We start from the raw sequence: 19,663 nt of genomic DNA on the forward strand, positions 1-19,663 counted from the left end.
CCCTCTGGTCTGATCTGGCAGGAGGCGTCCAAAGTTTTCAAGAGTCACAAAGTGTGACCTTGCCTCAGACCAGAAACTGTTCAGTTGGAATTCATATGCAGCTTTGACACCATAAGGCAGGTTCAAAAATTGGGTGGTGGTGGAGGATTAGCTCCTTATAAAACCAGTGCTTGTTTCTCTTTGCAGATATCTGTGTGCCCGTCAATTGGCCCTGGGAGGGGTGGGCTGGATGTCTCAAGTCTGTATGTAACTTGAGAGGATGTGTCTTGTCACAGATTGCCCCAAAGTCCAGCAGCAGCCAAAGAAGCAGCGCCCCAGTTAAGAGCCCCTCCCAATCACATGGCTGGCAGCTGAGCTCTCTGGGCAGTTGCGGGGGGAGTTGGTGCCTGCCCTTCCGTCCCCAGGAGGGAGTGCGTGTTGAGCCAGGAGTCCAACCCAGTGCCTGCTTCGTCTCCCCTGAGCCTTTGAGGGTCATGAGCAGGAGGCCCCAGTGGCTGCCCCCCCCCACTCCTTGTGGGCCATATGGGGGAGTCCGTGACGCTCTTGGTTAAGGGGCTGCTCCAAAGGGACTTTGTGAGTTGTGCTTCGTTCCCACCAACATGAAGAAAGAGGTCTTTATGCAGAGGTCACATGGTGCAGATTAGGATCCAGTTTGTCAGTTGCCCGGCCAGACCGCAGGGCCGGCAGCAGGAAAACCACTGAGCGAGCAGCCGCCAGCCGCTCCCTTGGGCTCCGCTCTGTGTCTCGCACATCTGCCAGCAGCTCCAGGATGCCGCCCTCCTTCCCAGGCTGAGAGGCCAGCCAGGTACCAGTCTTGGGGGGTGGGATGGGGGACTCGGGCCCCCAGTGTGCTGTAGGGCCAGGCTGTGGGGGAACCGGGCTCGACTCCCTGCTCTGCCATGGGGGCTCGCTGGGTGGCCTTGAGGCAGGCACACCCTTTCTGCTTCACCCCCTCACGGGTGCTGCTGCTGTGGGGATAACACAGAGAGGAGACCAAGGCAAGCTGCAGCTGAATAGAGAGAGGCCACGGGGGATCTTGGAACGGGGCAGCCCCCACTGACTGCATCCTGGTTCCAGCCTTGAGAAGAGCACAGGAGGAGGAAGGCCCTGGGAGAAAGAGGCACAGACTTGCCCACAAGAGCTGTGTCCCTTTTGGGCGGGGGTGGGGGGGTTCCTGAGCGGTGCTGGGCACTGGGAGCTCAGAAGCCTGCCCTGCTTTTGGGAGAGGGAAGGGAAGTCGCTGGCGGAGGCAACAGATGCCTGCTGCCAGTTCCAGCAGACCAAGCGTGAAGCGTGCTGGGCAACAGCACCCGTCCTGTGATCATGCCAGGATTTGCCAAGACAAATGACTGTTTGCTTAGCTGCAGGGCCAGATAAGGCCCCGGGGAAGTGTCCCGCCTTGCTGCACAGGCTAAGCACACAGCCAGCCAGCCAGCCCTGTCTCCTCCCTGCCAGTGGAAGCCCTCCAAGGGAAGGCTGATGAGGGGCTTGGGAAGGTTCAGTCTGGCGGTGGGTGGGGGACAGAACTGCTTTCTCTCCGAAGGGCTGCCCCTTAGAGGAGGAGGGCAGGGAGCTGTGCCCGTTGGCAGCAGGGGCTGGAAGGTACCAGCTGGGTAGTAGGAACCTTTTTTGCCCTGTGGAGGGAGGTGGCAGTCTTGAAGCAGCAGCTGAGCCTGCCTTGGGTGGGGGAGGGGCGAGCTAGATGTGGCCCCTTCCGACTGAGGTGAGGCCAGGATTCAGCTGGTGCTGCTGCTCCCCGCCGGCCCCCTCCCCAGCCAGCTGCTCCACCCTTCTGCTGGTTGTGGGAGGGGCAGACCCGTCCTCTTCCCAGCTCCTGCCTGGGGTTCTTAGGGCTGATGGGGGTCCAGCCAGGCACAGAACCGCCATCTGCCCCAGGAGCCCAGGCTGGGCAGCAGCTCCTCTGCTGTGGCCAAGCCCCTGGGGGTGGGGTGGGGTGGGGGGCTGCTGGCCGAGGAAGCCTGTTTGGGGTGGGGCCGGAGAGTCCCTGGTGAGGATGCCCCTTGGGCGGGGATTTCTGGCAGAGGCCGCTTCCACCCAGGCCTTGAGATGTCTCCATTCAGAGGGACAGGAAATTGTTGTAATGAAGATAACTGTTGGGAGAAGTGAGCTGTATGGATCTCAAGCTTCGTGAGAGACTCCCGCCCTGCGACTGGGACGGAAGGCCTGTCTCGTCCCCCTCGGGCACACTCATGACTTGTGTGTGTAACTTCTGTGTCCATGATGGTTTTATCACTGGGTCTTGTTTTTTGAGTTCTTTAGTGTCTATTTTGCTGTGTCGTTCTTATGGATTGTGACAGTGCCGGAGAGTGAAGTGCCTGGAGCAGAAGTCCCTTGAGGGGTGGAGAGAGCGCCCTGAAAGAATTGGAGGATGAGCAGAGCCCGGGGTGGGCAGAAGCCTGACCAGAGTGCAAGATGGCCCTGGAGGGGCTCTGGGGATTCCTGGGGAGCCCAGCAGGAGGTCGGAACGCTCCCTCCTGACTCCCCCAAGCCCCAGGGGACTCTACAGCTGAGCCGCTTGCAGCAGGGAGCACAGAGGGGGGGGCAGCAAGAGGCTGCAGACCAGACCGGAAGGGGAGGCCTAGAAGATCCAGAGAGGTCCCACCCCCCAGGGCTTCCTGGTGCAGAGGCCTGCTCCCCCTCCCTCCGGGGACCAGCGCTCTCTTGTTCCGGGTGGGGGGACCCCTTCCTTTCCTGGGGCCCCAGGGGGCAGACTGCCATGCCAGCCTTGGCCCTTTCAGGAAGACGGTGCCAGCTTCAGGAGAAGGTGTAAATAAAGTTCTATTATAATGAAATGAACAGCCTACAACAGTGGGCATACATTCATACAGTATAAATAGAAATAGAAAACAACAGTCTCAAAACAATATTCCAAGGAGGACCCCACACAGTCACAGAGTTTTCAAAATGAGTACAATGACTCAAAAATAAAGTTCCACAGGAGTCCCTCCGTTGTTTGTTGACTTCTGAAGGACAAATTCTAGCCTTCACGCAAACCCCGGATTTGATTGCGTTCCGCTGCTCCTGCAGCTTCCTCGTAAGTCAACTGAAAAATCCAGCCAAGTTCTTTCTCAAACGCCCATTTTGATATCTTAATTTGCAGCTAATTAAGATATCAAAATGGGCGTTTGAGAAAGAACTTGGCTGGATTTTTCAGTTGACTTACGAGGAAGCTGCAGGAGCAGCGGAACGCAATCAAATCCGGGGTTTGCGTGAAGGCTAGAATTTGTCCTTCAGAAGTCAACAAACAACGGAGGGACTCCTGTGGAACTTTATTTTTGAGTCATTGTACTCATTTTGAAAACTCTGTGACTGTGTGGGGTCCTCCTTGGAATATTGTTTTGAGACTGTTGTTTTCTATTTCTATTTATACTGTATGAATGTATGCCCACTGTTGTAGGCTGTTCATTTCATTATAATAGAACTTTATTTACACCAGTTAAGAGTATTTGTGCACAATATTTTGTATTTTTGTATTTTTGTATTTCATATATTGTGCTGCCACTGTTCTTTTGCATAGCTTCAGGAGAAGGGCTGGGAGGGAGGGAGGGGTGGACGGGCAGGCAGGCTGGTGCACAAGCTGGCTGCTCTGACCCTGGGGGGCCCTGGGCAGTGGCGGGAGGGGGAGGGGAGGCCACCTCCCTTCTTCTGCAAACAGGAGCCACGTAAGCCTCCCTCCCTCCCAGCTGTGTGCGAAGCAGGTGGGGCTGCTCCAGAGGCTGCTCTGGCCGGGGAGAGAAAGAAGGTGCCTCTGCAGAGGAGCCGGGAGGGAGACCAAGAGTGGTGGTGCCTCTCAAGGGGGGGTGCAGTGGTGGAGGAGCCCGGCGTGGCCAAGGCAGGTGTGTGTGGGGGGGTGAGGGGGGTCGTGTCTTCTCCCTGGGACTGGGAGTCAAGGGGGGGGAGGGTGGGTCAAGGCAGGTTTGAGGGTCCAGCCTGGCTGTGTCAGCTGGTGGACTGGACAGTTTGCAGATGCCCTCCAGCCGCTGTGTTTCCAGGGTGGTGACTTCCACCGGAGAGGGCATTGGAGAGAGCAGCCCCCGTGGGCTCTGATGCCCAGCTCCTGCTCCCCCTTGGGGCAGTGGGGAGGGGTGCCCGGGGTAGGGCCAGAGGAGCAGGAGGGTGAGAAGAGAGCTCTGGGTGAACAGCCAGCTGGGCAAGGTGGAGGAAGCCTTGGGCAGGGCACGGATGGGCATCAGTGCGCTTTTTGCAAAGGAGCGGCATGGCACCAGTGGGTGGGCAGGCCACTACAGCAGAGGCGTTGAAGGGAGCAGCAGCAGCCGTTGCCAAGGCTCCGTGAGGCAGAGGGGCAGGGAAGGCCTCCCAGGGGCCAGGGGTGGGAGGACCACCAGGAGGACTGGCACTCGCAGCGATGCCGGGTCTTTGCGGGAGGTGGCCTGACCCTTGGGTGCGCATCTGTGATGGCTGCAAGGCGGCTTGGACCCAGCGTGCACGTGTTGGCTGGCACCACAAGCCATCCTAAATGTGGTGCACCACCACATGCTCTCAGGCAGCCCACTTGGCGGGGACACCCCCAGGGAGCTCAGCTGACAGGTGCCTTGCAGGGGGGGGGGGGGCTCGAGGAGGCAGGCTGGCCAGCTCCTGCTGCCCTGGAGGGAGGAGGGGCTCTACACCAGCCCGGCAAGCAGAAGGCCTGAGGTTTGCTCTGCAGGCCCCGCAAGGGATAAGCAGCACCAGGGGGCGGGAGACACTCTGCCCTGCTTGAGAGCCTAGAGAGGGAGGCCGGGCTGCCGGCTGGGATGTCCTGCTCTCTGCCAAAGGCTGGAGTTGCTCTCCTTTCTGCAGCAGGCCCTGGGGAACTTCTGCCTGGGCCTTCTCAGAAAGGCTTCCCGGCTTCTTGATAGTCGAAGGGTGGAGAGCCCAGGTTCAATATTTGTGCAGGGAGGAGGTGGACTCCTGAGGTCTGGCTGGCTCTGGCCAGGATCCAGCCCCAGCCTCCACCCCACCTGGAGGGAAGTCCGAAGGACCCCAGCACAGCCCCCTCCCTCGGCCACTTTCCTGTGGATGAGCTCTGGTGCCTTCTCTCCCCGTCTTACACAGAGCGTTGGGGAAGCATCCCCCTCTAGTTCTGGCCAGCCACTGCAAGCCCAGAAGAGGCACAGTGTGATTTCTCCCTCCCCCCCCCCCGCCCGGCTTCAGAACCCTGTGCCGCCACCCCCCCCCCCCCGCTGGGCTGCAGCCCCCATGAGAAGAGATCCGGGGCCAGGGCATCTTCAGCCTGGTCTCCTGCGCAGGCTGCTGGTTTCTGGTGTCCAGAGAGCACACAATTCTTGTTCACGTGTGTGGGGGGTGTCTTTTCCAGGCCTTCCCATTCAGCGGGGGGGGGGGGGGTTGCAGGGAGGTAGAGACATCAGTCAGCTGCAGCCGCACGGTTGTGTGCTTGTGTGCTGTCCAAAGGAGTGGCTCCCCCCAGCGCACCTGGAGGATTTGGCTGGCCAATGGCGATTCCCTGGCCCCTCCTGCCCAGAGGGCTGTTCTGTGGTGGGCCTTTTGTGCCCAGCACTGTCCTGATGAGGCAGGACGAAGCCTGGGCCCACCCCCACCCCTTGCAGACGAGGAGGGCTTGGGCAGCAACTCCCCTGCTGGTGTGTGGTGGTGGTGGGGGTTCTGAAGACGTCCCCATGGAGGAAACCCTTCAGGGGGTGAGAGGTGGGGCTGTGGGCCACGGCTGACCAAGAGTGGAGCGATGCCTTTGGATGAGCACCCTGGGGCTGTTCCACAGCCTCCCCCCTGCCCCGGCTTCTGCAGGACTGCCCACGTTCTCACGATGTCTGATGGGGACTACGACTACCTGATCAAGTTCTTAGCTCTGGGAGACTCCGGCGTTGGCAAGACCAGCATCCTCTATCAGTACACCGACGGCAAATTCCACTCCAAATTCATAACAACGGTGGGCATCGACTTCCGGGAGAAGAGAGTGGTAAGTCTAAACCTGCATGTACACAGAAAGCTCCCAGTGGAAGACGGCTGCTTCAAGAGTGTTCTGGCATCCTGCGTGCACAGATGCCCTTCCCTGCCTGCATGTGGGGGAGGGGGGCTGCAGACCTTCTCTGGGGAGGGGCTCGCCTGCTGAGAATGCCTGAGCCACGCCCTCCCCCACCCACCAAGGCCCCTGTGTGACACAGAGGGTGTCGGCCCATCCAACGTGCTCCATCCCTGGGGGCCCCCAAAGAGCCTCACGACTGCGGCTCCTCTTTTCTGGGGTGGGTCTTGAGCAGGAGGCACAAAACCGTGTTGCAGCTGTTTGCGGGGGGAGGTCATCGTTTTCACCTTCCACCCCGCCCCCCGCTTGCACAAGCAGCCATGTTGCCCAAGGGGGTGTCACGCTCTGGCAGTGGGCAGACCAAGCTCCAGCTGCTCCCCCAAAGGCCCCCCTCCCCCACAAGCCCTCTGGTATTTCTCGGGGGGGGGCTGGGAGGGCTGCGCTGCATAAATGTTTTCCACTTGCTTTTGAAGGGAGGGAGGGGGCAATCCCTGGGGTGCCCGCCTCCCCCCCCCCCCCGTTCCTTGGGGCCAGAAGGGTGCTGGTGCTCCTCTGGAAGAGAACCCGTCCTGACTCCATCCGCCTGCCCCCCCCCCCGGCCTGTGCTGCCCCTGGGGCTCTGGGGGTGCAATTCTCCCCCCTCCCTCCCCACGCAGCCTCACAGAGGCAGTTGGAGCAAGAGCAGAGAGGGAAGCAGCAGGTAGAAAGAGCTGCTTCCTGCCCCCCCCCCCCCACAGCCCCTAAACACCTTCTGAAGTTGCAGGCCGGTGCTGTTGGAGGAGCTCTGCTGGGCTTGGGAGCCGAGGGGCTCCCCTGGCCCCACATTTCATCACAGCTTCCTTTCCACCCCAGGTGTACCGGCCCCACGGGCCAGATGGCCTCAGTGGCAGAGGGCAGAGGATTCACCTGCAGCTCTGGGACACCGCCGGGCAAGAAAGGTGTGGGGGGAGGACATGGCCAGGGGGGAGGGGTTCTGAGCAGAGTAAAGCAGTGCTGGGGGGGGGCAGGGAGTGGAGGTGCCTTCCCCTGCTGTGATCCACTGGGGGCGGGAAGGGGCTGGATCCGCCAGCATTCCAGTCTGGGAGTGGGTGGGGCCCGTTGTGCCTTTGGCCAGCTGGGCGGCCCTCCCTGTGCCCTCCTGGCACCCTGAGCAGCGGGACCCCTTTCCAAGCCCACTTGGCTCAGGGGTCTGAGAGCCAGCCTGGTGCAGTGGAAGAACCAGGCTTGACTCCCCACGCACCTGCTGGAGTGACCTGGGGTCAGAGCTGTTCTCTCAGCCTCACGTGCCTCACAGGGTGTCTGTTGTGGAGGGGAAGGGGAAGGGGATTGGAAGCCCCTCTGAGACTCCTTCAGCTAGCGAAGGGCGGGGTATAAATCCAATCTCCTCCTCTCTGCTGAAGAGGGACTTGGACTCCCTGCCTCCCCTCCGAGACCAAGGGTGGGCCACAGTCAAGTCACCTCCCAGGGAGTCACGTAGATGGGCTTCTCTGGTCTCGTGTCCCTGATGAACCCCCCGCCCAACAGGCAAGAGAAAAGTCCCTTGGGGGCTCTCCACGTTTCCCTCAGGCTTTGTCCCTGAGCATCCCAGACCTGCCTTCCCTCCCTCCCTCCCTCCCTCATTGTGGCTGGAAGCCCCCAGGGAGAGGAGGCTAGGCTGGCCTTCCCCAAGGAGCCCTGCTTGTCTTCGGGCAGGTACCGGAGCCTGACCACCGCCTTCTTCAGAGACGCCATGGGCTTCCTCCTCCTCTTCGACCTGACCAGCGAGCAGAGCTTTCTCAACATCCGGAACTGGATGAGTAGGCCCCTTTCGCTCCGCTCTCTTGTGGGGCGGGGGGGTGGCCCAGGGCGGGGGGTCAAGGTTTCCACATGCAGCCAGACTGGGGCTCTGCTCCCTCGGTCAGCCCTTGCATGCTGGCTGCTCTGGACGCCTGCAGCTGCCTTGGCCAGGCTCCCCTCCTGGGGGCTGCGGTCTAGTCAGTCAGGCCCCAGCTCTGTCCCGCACGCACCAGGGGCTCTCCGGCAGAGCTGCCCCTCTTCCTTCCTTCCTTCCTTCCTTCCTTCCTTCCTTCCTTCCTTCCTTCCTTCCTTCCTTCCTTCCTTCCTTCCTTCCTTCCTTCCTTCCTTCCTTCCTTCCTTCCTTCCTTCCCCAGCTCTGCTCCCCGAGGCCTGGGGGCCCTAGCTGCAGAGGAGGAGCCCACCCAGTGTTCAGCTGCGCAGCCCAGAGGGCAGAGGGGCTGGGGGGACAAGCATCCCAAGAGCCTCACCACTTTCCCAGCTCCCGCTTTCTTGCAGGGCTGCTAAATGGGCCTCTTTGCTTGGCTCTGGCTCTGGTGCCACAAGAAGAGCAGGCACAGGAGGCAGCCTAGATCCCACTTCCCCACCCTTGAGGCTGGTGCCCTGCTGACCTCTGCTCTTCCGCCAGGCCAGCTCCAACTGCATGCCTACTGCGACAACCCGGACGTGGTCTTGTGCGGAAACAAAAATGACCTGGAAGAGCAGAGGGCAGTCAAAGCGGAGGATGCCAAGGAGCTGGCGGAGAAATATGGGCAAGTATTCCGCCGCCCCCCTCCCCAAATCTCCCTTCTGTCTTTCTGCTGTGGCTGGGGGGAGGAGACCCCCAAAACGAAAGGGAAAAGGGCTTCCTCTCTCCAGGGCCGAGCCGAAGATCCCAGGTGTGTGGGGGGGTTTGTGGAGTGGCCCCAGCCCCTCCCTCTTGGGGCTCCAAGCCAACAGGCAGGCTGCTGGGGAGGGTGGGTGCCATCCTCCAGAGGGGGCCTGGAGCTCTCCCAGAATGAGACTCTCTTCCGGATGGAAGAGATCAGCTCCCCAGAGGCTGGACATGATGCCCCTCTCCTCCCCAGGCTCCACCCCACAGGGGTTTCCCGCCCTGGAGTGGGTGCCCCTCCCTGCCTTGGGGGGCTCGAGGGAGCCAGCCAGCCAGCCAGCAGGTGGGAAGCAGGTGCTGGGAGACCCCTTGTCCCTTCCCTCCCCTCTATGCCAGCTGAGCTGAGCTTGGCATTGCTGCTGCAGAAGGAATGGTGGCCGGGCAAGAAAGTGGCAGAGCCCGCACTAGTGCCACAGCAGGAGCCTTGCCGGGGGGGGGGGGGGGGGCAGCACTCTCCAGCAGCTTCCTGGGCCCTCTGCCTGAGTCTGCGGCTTTGCCCCTGGCAGGATCCCGTACTTTGAAACGAGCGCAGCCAGCGGGACCAACGTCAGCCAGGCCATCGAGACACTGCTGGACCTCATCATGAAGCGCATGGAACGGTGTGTGGACAAGTCCTGGATCCCAGAAGGGATGGTGCAGTCCAATGGCCACAGCTCAACGGAGCAGCTCACTGAGGAGGAGAAGGAGAAAAGCCGATGTGGCTGCTAGGGCCCCGTCAGGGACACAGCTGTGCTCTCCGGGGCGGGCGGGGGGGGCAGGGATCCGTTCCCAGGCCGCTCTTGCCTTGCTCAGATGCAGAAGAGCTTGGAGGTTCCTGCCCAGGACCCACCTGGTGCTTTGCAGATTAGCGGAGGGCTCCTGCCCGGAGTACTTTTGCCCTGTAATGGAATTCCGATTCGCTCATGGCAGCAATAAAACCATTGATTGGGAGACACACAAGTCACTTCCTGTGAATGGCTGGAGAGCTCCTGTTTTAGATTCCATGCACTCCCAGGGCAAAGTCTCACAAACCCCTGCGCTGGATGCGCACAGATGCCGCCGCCTGCCTCAACGTCGATGGGCAAAGTGTGCACACTGAAGGGAGGACAGAAGCGTCACACACAGTCTTGCTTGTGTTTTGACAGGGCAGCTCACGCTTGCCGCTAAGGTTCTTGGCCCCAAGTACACACTGCTGGTTCATCCCAGGGGGACTGACACGGCTAGCACGGGCTCTCTGGCGCGGTGAGGTCTTCCTTTACTTGAATGAAATCTCCTCAGTTGACACCTCTGGTTTCCTTGTGTGGGCATTTGTGGTGATGGTTTCCTTGTGCGTCAGCAATAGTCCAAAGCGGTTCACTGATTCGCAACTGCAGGGCAGCCTTCCCTGAGCATCTTCTGCGCAGGACAGAAAGGGCAGAGAGCAACCCCCTCCCCAAACCTTTCAGTGGCAGAGTGGAATTCCTGCCTGCCTTCCCTCCCTCTGGCACTTCCTCTCATAACACCCTGTGGGGTTTCAGCAGGGGCACACATTCTTCAGCACTTTGCACCACGTTGCCAAATGTTCTTGCCCTAGCAGCCCTCTGCCCCAGCACACAGTCACCCTTGGCACCTGTGCCCGGCCTCTCACGTGCCACTCACAGCCAGAGCCAGGAGCCCCCAGGCACTAAGCACGCCAGGAGTCAGCCAGATTCCACGCACTCCCACACCCTCTCTGGGATGCAACACCCAGCCTCAGAACCACAAGCCGAATAGAGCTGAAACGTTAACTGGCTGTCTGGCAAATCTGCTTCAGGAACTGGGGAATCTGGCCAAAGAAATACCTGCTTGTTTGTGTCGGGGTGGGGGGAGGTTATGGGAGGGTCTTTGTCTTGAAACATGCTGGGCATGTTGACAGCAGCCAGATAACACTTCTGAATGCATCTTCCTGAACATCTGGATGTACTAAGAGGGAGTAGTTGCAAATAGCTTGGAAGCCATTTAAAACCATGATAACTGAAGCCCAAACAGAATGCATCCCACAGGTTAGGAGAAGCACTACCAAGGCTAAAGAAGGCCTGTGTGGTGAACAACACACGTCAAGGAAGCTACAGACAGGAAAGAATCTGCCCCACTGAACTGAACAGGAGGGACCACAGGCTCTGGGGAAAGAAATGCAAGCCAATAATTAGGCATGCAGAAAGAGAGCTCGAGGAACAGGTTGCCAAAACCATCAAGACAAACTAGACATTTGTGCTTCTGTGTTCACGGTGGGAAGTGTGGGGCATGGACCCCACAGGAAGGGAGTCTGAAGAGCTGAGCCATTTTGAGGGGACCAGAGATGAAGGTCCTGGTGGCAGGAGCCCGAGAGTTCTTAAGGAACTTGGGTGGGAGAGGGCTGATTTAGTAGCACCTGGACTCTTTACTACATCCACATCTGATGAAGAGAGCTTGGTTTCTCAAAAACTTATGCTACGATAACATTTGTTAGTCTTAAAGTGCTACTGGATTCTTTACTATTTTGCAACAACAGACTAACTCCTCTGGGTCTAATCCGTATATGTAACCTATCACTAAACGCAGCTGCTGTTCCAGAAGACTGACAAGTACAACACCAATTTTTAAAAAAAACATCCAGAGGGGAACCCGGGAAATTACAGGCCAATCAGCCTACCGTCTGTCCCAGGCAAAACAGTATAAAGTGAAATCAAAGAGAATTGTGAGGCACTTAGAAGGACAAAGCCTGCTGAGGGAAAACCAGCATGGCTTCTGCAAAGGGAAGTCCTGCCTCACCAACCTTTTGGAGTTCTTTGCGAAAGCGAGCAAGCAGGTAGACAACAGTGCCCTGTATACATTATACACTTGGCCTTTCAAAAGGCTTTTAACAAGGTATCTCACTTATGGATTAAAAACTGGTTAAATACAGGAAAAAAGAGTAGGAATCAATAGACAGTTCTCAGAATGGAGGGAAGGTACTTGGGAGGATCCCCAAGGATCAGTATTGGGGCCAGTTCTATTTATTTATAAATTGCCTAGAACGAAAGAGTAGTGTAGTGGCCAAGTTTGTGGATTACGCAAAATTAGTCAGGTTTGTGAAAACCATGGAAAGCTCCAAGAGGATCTCAGCAAATTGGGTGGGTGAAAATATGGCCAATGAAGTTCACTGTTGGTATCGGGTGATGCAGACTATGACACAGAATCCCAACTTCAAGTACAGGCTGATGGGGTCATAGTGAACAGCTCAAGGAAAGTGTCAACCCCTTGTGCTGCAGCAGTGAAGAAGACCGTAGATTTATACCCCGCCCTTCTCTGAATCAGAATCTCAAAGCAGCTTACAATCTCCTATGTCTTCTTCCCCACAACAAACACCCTGTGAGGTGGGTGGGGCTGAGAGAGCTCTGACAGAAGCTGCCCTTTCAAGGACAGTTCTGCGAGAGCTCTGGCTGACCCAAGGCCATTCCAGCAGGTGCAAGTAGAGGAGTGGGGAATCAAACCCCATTCTCCCACAGAAGAGAGCTCTGGCTGACCCAAGGCCATTCCAGCAGGTGCAAGCAGAGGAGGGGGGAATCAAACCTGGTTCTTCCAGATAAGAGAGCTCTGGCTGATCCAAGGCCATTCCAGCAGGTGCAAGTGGAGGACTGGGGAATCCAACCCGGTTCTCCCAGATAAGAGAGCTCTGGCTGACCCAAGGCCATTCCTGCAGCTGCAAGTAGAGGAGTGGGGAATCAAACCCGGTTCTCCAGATAAGAGATCTATGGCTGACCCAAGGCCATTCCAGCAGGTGCAAGTGGAGGAGTGGGGAATCCAACCCGGTTCTCCCAGATAAGAGAGCTCTGGCTGACCCAAGGCCATTCCAGCAGGTGCAAGGGGAGGAGTGGGGAATCCAACCCGGTTCTCCCAGATAAGAGAGCTATGGCTGACCCAAGGCCATTCCAGCAGGTGCAAGTGGAGGAGTGGGGAATCCAACCCGGTTCTCCCAGATAAGAGATCTATGGCTGACCCAAGGCCATTCCAGCAGCTGCAAGTGGAGGAGTGGGGAATCAAACCCGGTTCTCCCAGATAAGAGATCTATGGCTGACCCAAGGCCATTCCAGCAGGTGCAAGTGGAGGAGGGGGGAATCAAACCCGGTTCTCCCAGATAAGAGAGCCATGGCTGACCCAAGGCCATTCCAGCAGCTGCAAGTGGAGGAGTGGGGAATCCAACCCAGTTCTCCCAGATAGGAGAGCCATGGCTGACCCAAGGCCATTCCAGCAGGTGCAAGTGGAGGAGTGGGGAATCCAACCCGGTTCTCCCAGATAAGAGAGCTCTGGCTGACCCAAGGCCATTCCAGCAGGTGCAAGGGGAGGAGTGGGGAATCCAACCCGGTTCTCCCAGATAAGAGAGCTATGGCTGACCCAAGGCCATTCCAGCAGGTGCAAGTGGAGGAGTGGGGAATGCAACCCGGTTCTCCCAGATAAGAGATCTATGGCTGACCCAAGGCCATTCCAGCAGGTGCAAGTGGAGGAGTGGGGAATGCAACCCGGTTCTCCCAGATAAGAGATCTATGGCTAACCCAAGGCCATTCCAGCAGGTGCAAGTGGAGGAGTGGGGAATCGAACCCGGTTCTCCCAGATAAGAGAGCTCTGACTGACCCAAGGCCATTCCAGCAGCTGCAAGTGGAGGAGTGGGGAATCCAACCCGGTTCTCCCAGATAAGAGATCTATGGCTGACCCAAGGCCATTCCAGCAGGTGCAAGTGGAGGAGTGGGGAATGCAACCCGGTTCTCCCAGATAAGAGATCTATGGCTGACCCAAGGCCATTCCAGCAGGTGCAAGTGGAGGAGTGGGGAATGCAACCCGGTTCTCCCAGATAAGAGATCTATGGCTAACCCAAGGCCATTCCAGCAGGTGCAAGTGGAGGAGTGGGGAATCGAACCCGGTTCTCCCAGATAAGAGAGCTCTGACTGACCCAAGGCCATTCCAGCAGCTGCAAGTGGAGGAGTGGGGAATGCAACCCGGTTCTCCCAGATAAGAGATCTATGGCTGACCCAAGGCCATTCCAGCAGGTGCAAGTGGAGGAGTGGGGAATGCAACCCGGTTCTCCCAGATAAGAGATCTATGGCTAACCCAAGGCCATTCCAGCAGCTGCAAGTGGAGGAGTGGGGAATCGAACCCGGTTCTCCCAGATAAGAGAGCTCTGGCTGACCCAAGGCCATTCCAGCAGGTGCAAGTGGAGGAGTGGGGAATCCAACCCGGTTCTCCCAGATAAGAGAGCTATGGCTGACCCAAGGCCATTCCAGCAGGTGCAAGTGGAGGAGTGGGGAATCAAACCCGGTTCTCCCAGATAAGAGAGCTCTGGCTGACCCAAGGCAATTCCAGCAGCTGCAAGTGGAGGAGTGGGGAATCAAACCCGGTTCTCCCAGATAAGAGAGCGCTGGCTGACCCAAGGCCATTCCAGCAGCTGCAAGTGGAGGAGTGGGGAATCAAACCCGGTTCTCCCAGATAAGAGATCTATGGCTGACCCAAGGCCATTCCAGCAGGTGCAAGTGGAGGAGGGGGGAATCCAACCCGGTTTCCCAGATAAGAGTCCGCGCACTTCACCACCACACCAAACTGGGGGGGGGGGGGGGAGATTGCAGCCCAGTGTCAACCCCCTGTGCTGCAGCAGTGAAGAAGACCGTAGATTTATACCCCGCCCTTCTCTCAGAGCAGCTTACAATCTGCTGTCTTCTCCCCCCACAACAGACACCCTGGGAGGTGGGTGGGGCTGAGAGAGTCAAACCCCTCCTGACTTTGAGCGACCCCAGGCGGGCGGGGTCAGCGGCGGCCGGCTCTTCTCCCTGGGGGCGGGGCGTGGCCACGTGGGTCTTCCTCCTGCTGCGTCTCCGCTCTCCCTCCGGCAGGGGGCGGTGTGACATCGGCAGTGCCGCTCTGGCCGCGGCCCTGGAGTAGCGAGAGGGGCATTTCCGATTCCGGCTTCCTGCGGCGCCGGCTGAGCGAGCGAGCGAGCGAGATGCGGGTGGAGCGGTGCTACTTCTGCGCGGGGGCCTCTCTACCCCGGCCACGGCGTCGCCTTCGTCCGCAACGACTGCAAGGTAGGCGGGGGAGGGTCCTGGCCAGGCCTCCTCTTCTCCCCTCGAGGTGCGGCCCCGCCCGGCCCATGGGGTCCCCCTGCCGTCCCTCCCTCCCTCCCTCCGCTCATCTCCTCCCCTCCCCCCCCGGCAGGTGTTCCGGTTCTGCCGCTCCAAATGCCACAAGGGCTTCAAGAAGAAGAGGAACCCCCGGAAGGTGCGCTGGACCAAGGCCTTCCGCAAGGCCGCCGGCAAGGAGCTGGCCGTGGTGAGTGGGGAGGAGTGGGGCGGGGGAGGGAGGCAGCCAGCCCACCCCCCGACCCCCCTTCTGCTGCTGCTGGGCCTGGCGGGGCCCTGGGACCCCCCCCTCTCCGCCCCGAATCATCCTCCTCCCTCCCCCGCCGTGTCCCTCACAGGACAACTCCTTCGAGTTTGAGAAGCGGAGGAACGAGCCCGTGAAGTACCAGCGAGAGCTGTGGCAGAAGACAGGTGAGTGGGGGGCCTCCTCACCCCCCCCCCTCCGCCTTTCCCTTTCTCCTCCCAAAACTGCCCGGATGGAGCCCCCTGCCTGCAAAGAAAGCAAAGGGGCTCCGGGCTTCACATAAGCAGAGTGAACTTCAGCTGATACTGGGCCGCAGTGCTTCCACACAGATGCATCTTAATTCCCGTATCAGAAAGCTAAAGCAAAAAACAGTGGCTTCACCGCCTGAGTCTGGGAAGATTGTTGTAATGCACACCATCCCCCCCTCCCCCTCCCCCTTGTTCCCCCCCAGTGGATGCGATGAGGCGAGTGGAGGAGATCAAGCAGAAGCGCCAAGCCAAGTTCATCATGAACAGGTAGGGGGGCCAGGAGGACCTTCCAGCTTGAGCTGAGCTTTGGCCCCAGCAGAAATCTCGGTGCCCAGAAGCAGCCAGACTCCTCAAAGGGAAATCCCCGTAATTAGTCCAGGATTCTTCCATACATTTTTCTGGGGAAGAGATATCAATGCTGGTGGCTGCGTAAGTCTGTCTGTGGCAGTACAGAAGGGCAGGAGCCTAGGAGCACCTTCAGGGCTCACAGAATGTGGCCTTGCAGTCACTCCTTCAGATGCAGCTAGCAGGTGAGTCCATCTGTCCTGTTTAACAGAAGGTGGCGCTACCTGCTCTTTCCATGGGGGAAGAGGTCTGCTTCCAGGAGCTGGGGTCAGTGCTGCATATGGGGAGAATGAATTGGGGGCGCAACAGGCAGCCCAGACATCCACAGCAGCATCCAGATGCTGAATGAATTCTCAACAGCAAACTCTTTTTTAAAAAAAACAAAAGCTATTTCATTTGTGTGCACTTAAAGTCTGTGACTGTGGCGTCACATCCTGTTTGCAATTAGTTTTGGAATAAACAAGACTTTTCCACCCCCTCCTCTTAGGCTAAAAAAGGGCAAAGAATTGCAGAAGGCTCAAGACATCAAGGAAGTCAAGCAGAACATCCACCTCATTCGGGCTCCACATGCAGGTGAGCTTCCCCCTGTGACACGGACTGCTTGAAAACAGCTTCGCAATGTCCGTAGTCAAACACGGCTTGCCAGACTTGGGAGGTGTGACACCAGCAATGCTGTCTCTAAGCTGAGGAGTTTTGTGAGCAAAAATTCTGCTCTGAGCTACTACACAAGTTAGTTTGCTCTGGGGTTATTTTTCCTGTGTGAGCTAAAGGCTAAAAAACTGAGCTAGCTCACACTAACAGCTTAGAGGGGACACTGAGATGTGTTGTCTGCAGGGCTTGGGAGTCCCACCTCTCAATGGAAAGGTCAGGTGCACCCCCTTGCTCTGTCTCCGGAGTGAGCGTAAGGGAAGCATCCACCGATCCCCTTGAGCCTTTGCAAAGGGAAGTTCTCCTGTGGTGAAGCCCTCGCCGCTGAATCCCAGGCAGGGCCCTGCCAGGACACCCCCTAGGGTGGTATGCAGAGGCTGTGGCCATTCAGAGTTCTCTGCTGGTGGACTCCAGAGCCCCTCAGACTGGCCTTCTGCACAAAGGTGGGAGGAAATCAGAGGCTGCCTTGAGCACGGTTGAGCAGAGCCGATAGCAGCATGCTGAAGCTGTAGTCCTATGTGGGCTGTTGGGGGTGTGGAAGGTGGCTCAGAAAGGGATGCAGGGGGGCAGGGGGGTCACTTGGTTGGCCTGTGCTCATACCTGGGAGGAGGCTGCTGGTGCTCCAGGTGGGAAGGAAGGCTTCTTGGGTGTGCCAGAGAGTGCTGTTTCCCGAGGTGGTGCTCCTGTTCCGTTGGAGGCCCCACGATGCAGATCTGAGTTCAAGGAGGGCAGCCAGGACATGGCTGTTCAGGGCCCTTCCAGTAGTACAGGAAAAGGACCATTTCCCCCTGAAGCAAGAGTTGAACCTCTGCAGCCAGCAAGAAGGAAAGGAAGGGGCTGGGACTCATGGGGAGCTGAACTGAACAATCTTTTTTGTGACTTCCAGGCAAAGCCAAGCAGCTGGAAGAGAAGATGGTCCAGAAACTGGAGGAAGCCGTGGCCATGGAGGATTCTGCCTAGAGAGGCTGTTTCTCTGGGTTGGGGCTTGGCTGAGGGCCCATCTTTGCAGGCAGCTGCCCCTTTGATGATCGGGAGGGGGGGAGGCGCTGCTTCTCCTTGGGCTCTGGGGTCAGTCAGGGCAGGTGCTCTTATTTGTATAGTGAAATGGTAAGCAAGTAAAACAGCTGCCGCAGCCAGTGTGAGCCTTTTGTGTGCCTGTTGCTGGAATCCACGGAGACCATGCTTGGGGCGGGGGGCTGCATCCAGTGATTGCATCCACGTGTGCCCTGCAGGAGGGAGGTGTGGCTGGTTTTGTCTTCAGTGGGCTGCTTGCCGGGTAGCTGGAAAAAGGCTTTCTCTAGCCATGTTTTGCACCCCCACCCACTGGCCCTCAGAGACCTCCTGCCTCCAAACAGGGAGGTGCCATTCACCCCGAGAGACCCCTCCTCTTCCTCCAGGCATTTCCATAATCCCTGTTTCAAGTCATCTAAGCAGTTGGCCCCGCGCAGCCTCTAGCAGTGAGTTCCACAAGTCAGTTATGCACTGTGAGGAGGAGGAGTTTCTTTTGTCCTTTCTGAATCTGTTTCCCATCCGTTTTAGGAGGTGTTGCCTCAATTCTGGCATGTTGGAACCAGGCATAACTTCCCAGACAGACGCTCACTCTCTATTGTCTTCAGGCATTTGGGTTTCACGTGGCACTATGTGTTTCGGCTCTGTGAGAACTGTACATAGAGCTTCAGAAGGAGCCACAACATAGACCTCTACAAGGGCCTCTTGCTCGTAGCCATTTTGATTTGTCCTTCCCTTTTCTAAATATGGGTATTTGCTCCCACCCCCCTTGGTCCTGCACCCAAAGTCAGCCTTTTCCTTGAGCTTAGATTTTGCATGCATGCCGTTCACTTTCTTTGCTGGATTGGAAGCTCCTTTCTTAAAACACTAGTCAAGAGCTCCACAAGAGGGTGAGGCGGGACTTCCTTTTCCAACAAGTCCACTGATGGTGGCTGAGAGCTGACCTGTGCCTGCTTAGTAATTCTCTCTCAGGTATTTCTGTGACTTTAGCCAGAGCAGAGGTTAGATTAACTGGCCTCCGGTTTTCCAGACTTAAACCTGCCCCCCTCCACCCGCCAGGATCCTTTTCTAAAAATCACAGCCATGCTCCTCATTTCGGGGGGGGAGTGGCCTGTTGTCCTGGCATCACTGCTTGACTCTTTCCCTTGGCCGTGCTCTGCAAACAGCCGTCTCCCTCCTGCAGATGCTCTCAGCCTTCTCCACACGCTGGAGTAAGCCCCGCCCTCCCTCCCTCCCTCCCGGGTTGTGGCCCCCTCCGTGGCTGGCTCTTCCTGCTGCTCTCCTCTTCCCCCTCCCACCACTCAGCAGCAGCAGCATCAGCATCACGTGAGTGCGAGCCGTGCTGCATCAGTGTTTCCCTGTGGGTGGCGCTTTGTGCCTCTGGCAGGGCTTGCCTTTCCGTGCCCATGACTGGATTGTGAGCTTGGTCTGCCTGGCCCAGGAGCAGAGGAAATGCCAGGCATGGTGGTGGGCAAGGGGTGGTTGAGGAGGGCAGCAGTAGACCCCAGGGGCCTCTGGGTGCTGCTGATTCAGTCTGACTCTCTCCACAAGGGGGACCCACTGGCAGCAGCCAGAAGAACAAACTCTTGAACATACAAACATGTTGCTAAAAGCCCTGCCGGTGCTTTTGGGCTCTCGCTCTCCTGGTCCACATGCACCCCCCCCCCTCGCCGGGTTCTCTGCTTTGCTTTGGGGAAGCTTTCAGAAATTCTTTCTGACGGCGGCAGTGTCCTCCCCAATGAACAGGGCCGCACCAGATCCAGGATTTGGCAACAACGGCTCTAGTTGCAGCTGGTGGAGGACAGTGCTGGCATCTTGGTCCGCATGGGGCAGGTGCTCTCCAGCAAAAGAGGTCCCCCTGCTCTGGGATCAGCCAAAGGCAAGCTGCTGGGGCCATCCAGCGCTCCCTCCCCCGTGTGTCGATCGGTGGGAAAGGCTCTCCTCTCCAACAGGCTGGTCCTCTGCATCTGTCTGCAGGCTCAGTGACTGGAGAATGTGTTGGAACGAACTAACTCAGTGCAAGACGAAGGCACACTGGGCCAGCCATGCCTGGCCCTTGTCTTGCGAGTGGGGATACCTGACTGGACAGGGGTGGCTCTGCTGCTAAGCCAAGGCAGTCTGGCAAAGGGCCTGGCGATGGTTGCCCCTGGCCTCTCCTGCACTCCCTGCTAGCAGCCAGCTGAGGCAGCAGAAAGCCACGATCTCAGCCACCTCCTCCACTTGACTGCAGCTGGCTTCTCCCTGCCTGCCTGCCTGCCGTTGCATCGATTCATTCGTGTGAGCCAGCAGTTCTCATCTTTCAGTGTGTGTGGCTTGCAGATGAGTGTGGTTTTGTCACAAACACTTCCATCCTTTCTCATGCAGAGGGCGAGTGCGTCCCTCTCTCTTTCTGGGCACCTTCCA

General features: G+C 58.2%; 2 protein-coding genes across 2 annotated transcripts; both read left to right on the forward strand.

Annotated features, from left to right (window-relative positions):
- Positions 1 to 786: 786 nt before the first annotated feature.
- Positions 787 to 9,392, forward strand: RAB27A (RAB27A, member RAS oncogene family). The gene is made up of 6 exons (XM_060259930.1): positions 787 to 805; positions 5,785 to 5,956; positions 6,872 to 6,957; positions 7,712 to 7,815; positions 8,442 to 8,565; positions 9,191 to 9,392. The coding sequence occupies exons 2-6, from the start codon at positions 5,804 to 5,806 to the stop codon at positions 9,390 to 9,392; spliced, it is 669 nt and encodes a 222-aa protein (XP_060115913.1). The 5' UTR covers positions 787 to 805; positions 5,785 to 5,803.
- A 5,239-nt stretch (positions 9,393 to 14,631) lies between these two features.
- On the forward strand, positions 14,632 to 17,388 carry RSL24D1 (ribosomal L24 domain containing 1). Its single transcript, XM_060260057.1, is given in 7 exon segments — positions 14,632 to 14,661; positions 14,663 to 14,713; positions 14,844 to 14,957; positions 15,106 to 15,178; positions 15,463 to 15,526; positions 16,092 to 16,177; positions 17,139 to 17,388. Coding segments are annotated over 7 exon segments (492 nt in total). The 3' UTR covers positions 17,213 to 17,388.
- The last annotated feature ends 2,275 nt before the right edge of the window (positions 17,389 to 19,663 follow it).

The sequence above is a fragment of the Heteronotia binoei genome, chromosome 19, assembly GCF_032191835.1.
Source record: "Heteronotia binoei isolate CCM8104 ecotype False Entrance Well chromosome 19, APGP_CSIRO_Hbin_v1, whole genome shotgun sequence".
NCBI lineage: Eukaryota > Metazoa > Chordata > Lepidosauria > Squamata > Gekkonidae > Heteronotia > Heteronotia binoei.

What these genes read in the sequence shown, in the direction of transcription:
- RAB27A (XM_060259930.1), top strand. Translation starts at nt 5,804, where the DNA reads ATGTCTGATGGGGACTACGACTACCTGATCAAGTTCTTAGCTCTGGGA. An exon ending in GACACCGCCGGGCAAGAAAG is followed by an intron (nt 6,958 to 7,711) that starts GTGTGGGGGGAG and finishes GTCTTCGGGCAG; the next exon opens with GTACCGGAGCCTGACCACCG. An exon ending in CAACATCCGGAACTGGATGA is followed by an intron (nt 7,816 to 8,441) that starts GTAGGCCCCTTT and finishes CTCTTCCGCCAG; the next exon opens with GCCAGCTCCAACTGCATGCC.